Source organism: Nematolebias whitei, chromosome 1 (assembly GCF_014905685.2).
Source record: "Nematolebias whitei isolate Nwh7 chromosome 1, NemWhi1, whole genome shotgun sequence".
Taxonomy (NCBI): Eukaryota; Metazoa; Chordata; class Actinopteri; order Cyprinodontiformes; family Rivulidae; genus Nematolebias; species Nematolebias whitei.
The window spans coordinates 20,806,339-20,807,339 of NC_056498.1; the positions used below are offsets into that span (position 1 = coordinate 20,806,339).

Consider the following 1,001-nt stretch of genomic DNA (forward strand, 5'->3'; position numbering starts at 1 on the left):
CATGTACTGTGATCAGCCTCTCATGTTAACAGGAACAGTTCTGGTGTTTTCAAGTGAACATTTATGTGATCTCAGTCCTACATTTGAAAAACTGATTTGTTTAGAGCCATAGAGGTGGAGATCCTGGACAACTTGAGGGTCACCACCCAAGAGTTAAGAATCTGTGCTTTAGTTCATCATTAAAGTTCCTCGTTTCTTTCTGCATCCTGGGGTCAACTCTCCAACCAACTGTGACTCTCAGCTACTACCACACCACATTTTAGCTCACTATCTGGAAAAACTCCCTGTTACAGATGCTTTGGTACAGGCTAAGGTTGATAATCTGTGGTGGCCATCTTGAATCTGGTTAACAACCACAGTTCATCAGTTCTACATGTTCATCTAATGATGACTTTCTTTATGTCTTTCTTTCTTTGTTTTCTTAATGAGTTTATTAAAATATATTATGTGATTTTATGAGATATTTTGCTAACAAACAAACTGCACGCAGACAAAGCAGAAACAGGTAAAAACATGATAGCTCTTCCTTCTCCTTCATCACTGAGACAACTGTTTCATGTTGAATACAGTAAAAGTGATTTAAAAGTTAAAACAAGCAGCAAACATGTTTTTGTTCTAAAAAGGTTTTTAGACGTTTGGAAAGAGAAACTTCAAAACAGACGTGTTCAAGTTGAACTTTTGAAATGAATGAAACATTTATAAGTGAATAAATTGTGAAGCATCAGGGAATGATTTTAGTTGGACAAACATAGAAAACCTCCAACAGCTGCAGTGAACTGACCTCAGAACCTCCAGTCTACAGTTTGGACTCTCCAGGAAACCACAGAGCTCCTTCACTCCAGAGTCAGACAACTGGTTCCAGCTCAGGTCCAGTTGTGTCAGATGGGAGGGGTTGGACTTCAGAGCTGAGACCAGAGAAGAATAGCTGATCTCTGACAAATTGCAGTTCTTCAGTCTGAATAAAGAATAAAAGATGTGAGCTGAAGCCAACAGGATGCAGG

At 39.1% G+C, this 1,001-nt stretch overlaps 1 protein-coding gene across 1 annotated transcript in view; it reads right to left on the reverse strand.

Annotated features, from left to right (window-relative positions):
* The window catches only part of LOC119408699 (NACHT, LRR and PYD domains-containing protein 14-like), a 108,663-nt gene that overhangs the window by 84,428 nt on the left and 23,234 nt on the right, over positions 1-1,001 (reverse strand). Inside the window, 1 exon segment of the mRNA XM_037675544.1 lies at positions 782-955. Within this exon segment, the coding sequence (XP_037531472.1) occupies positions 782-955 (174 nt within the window).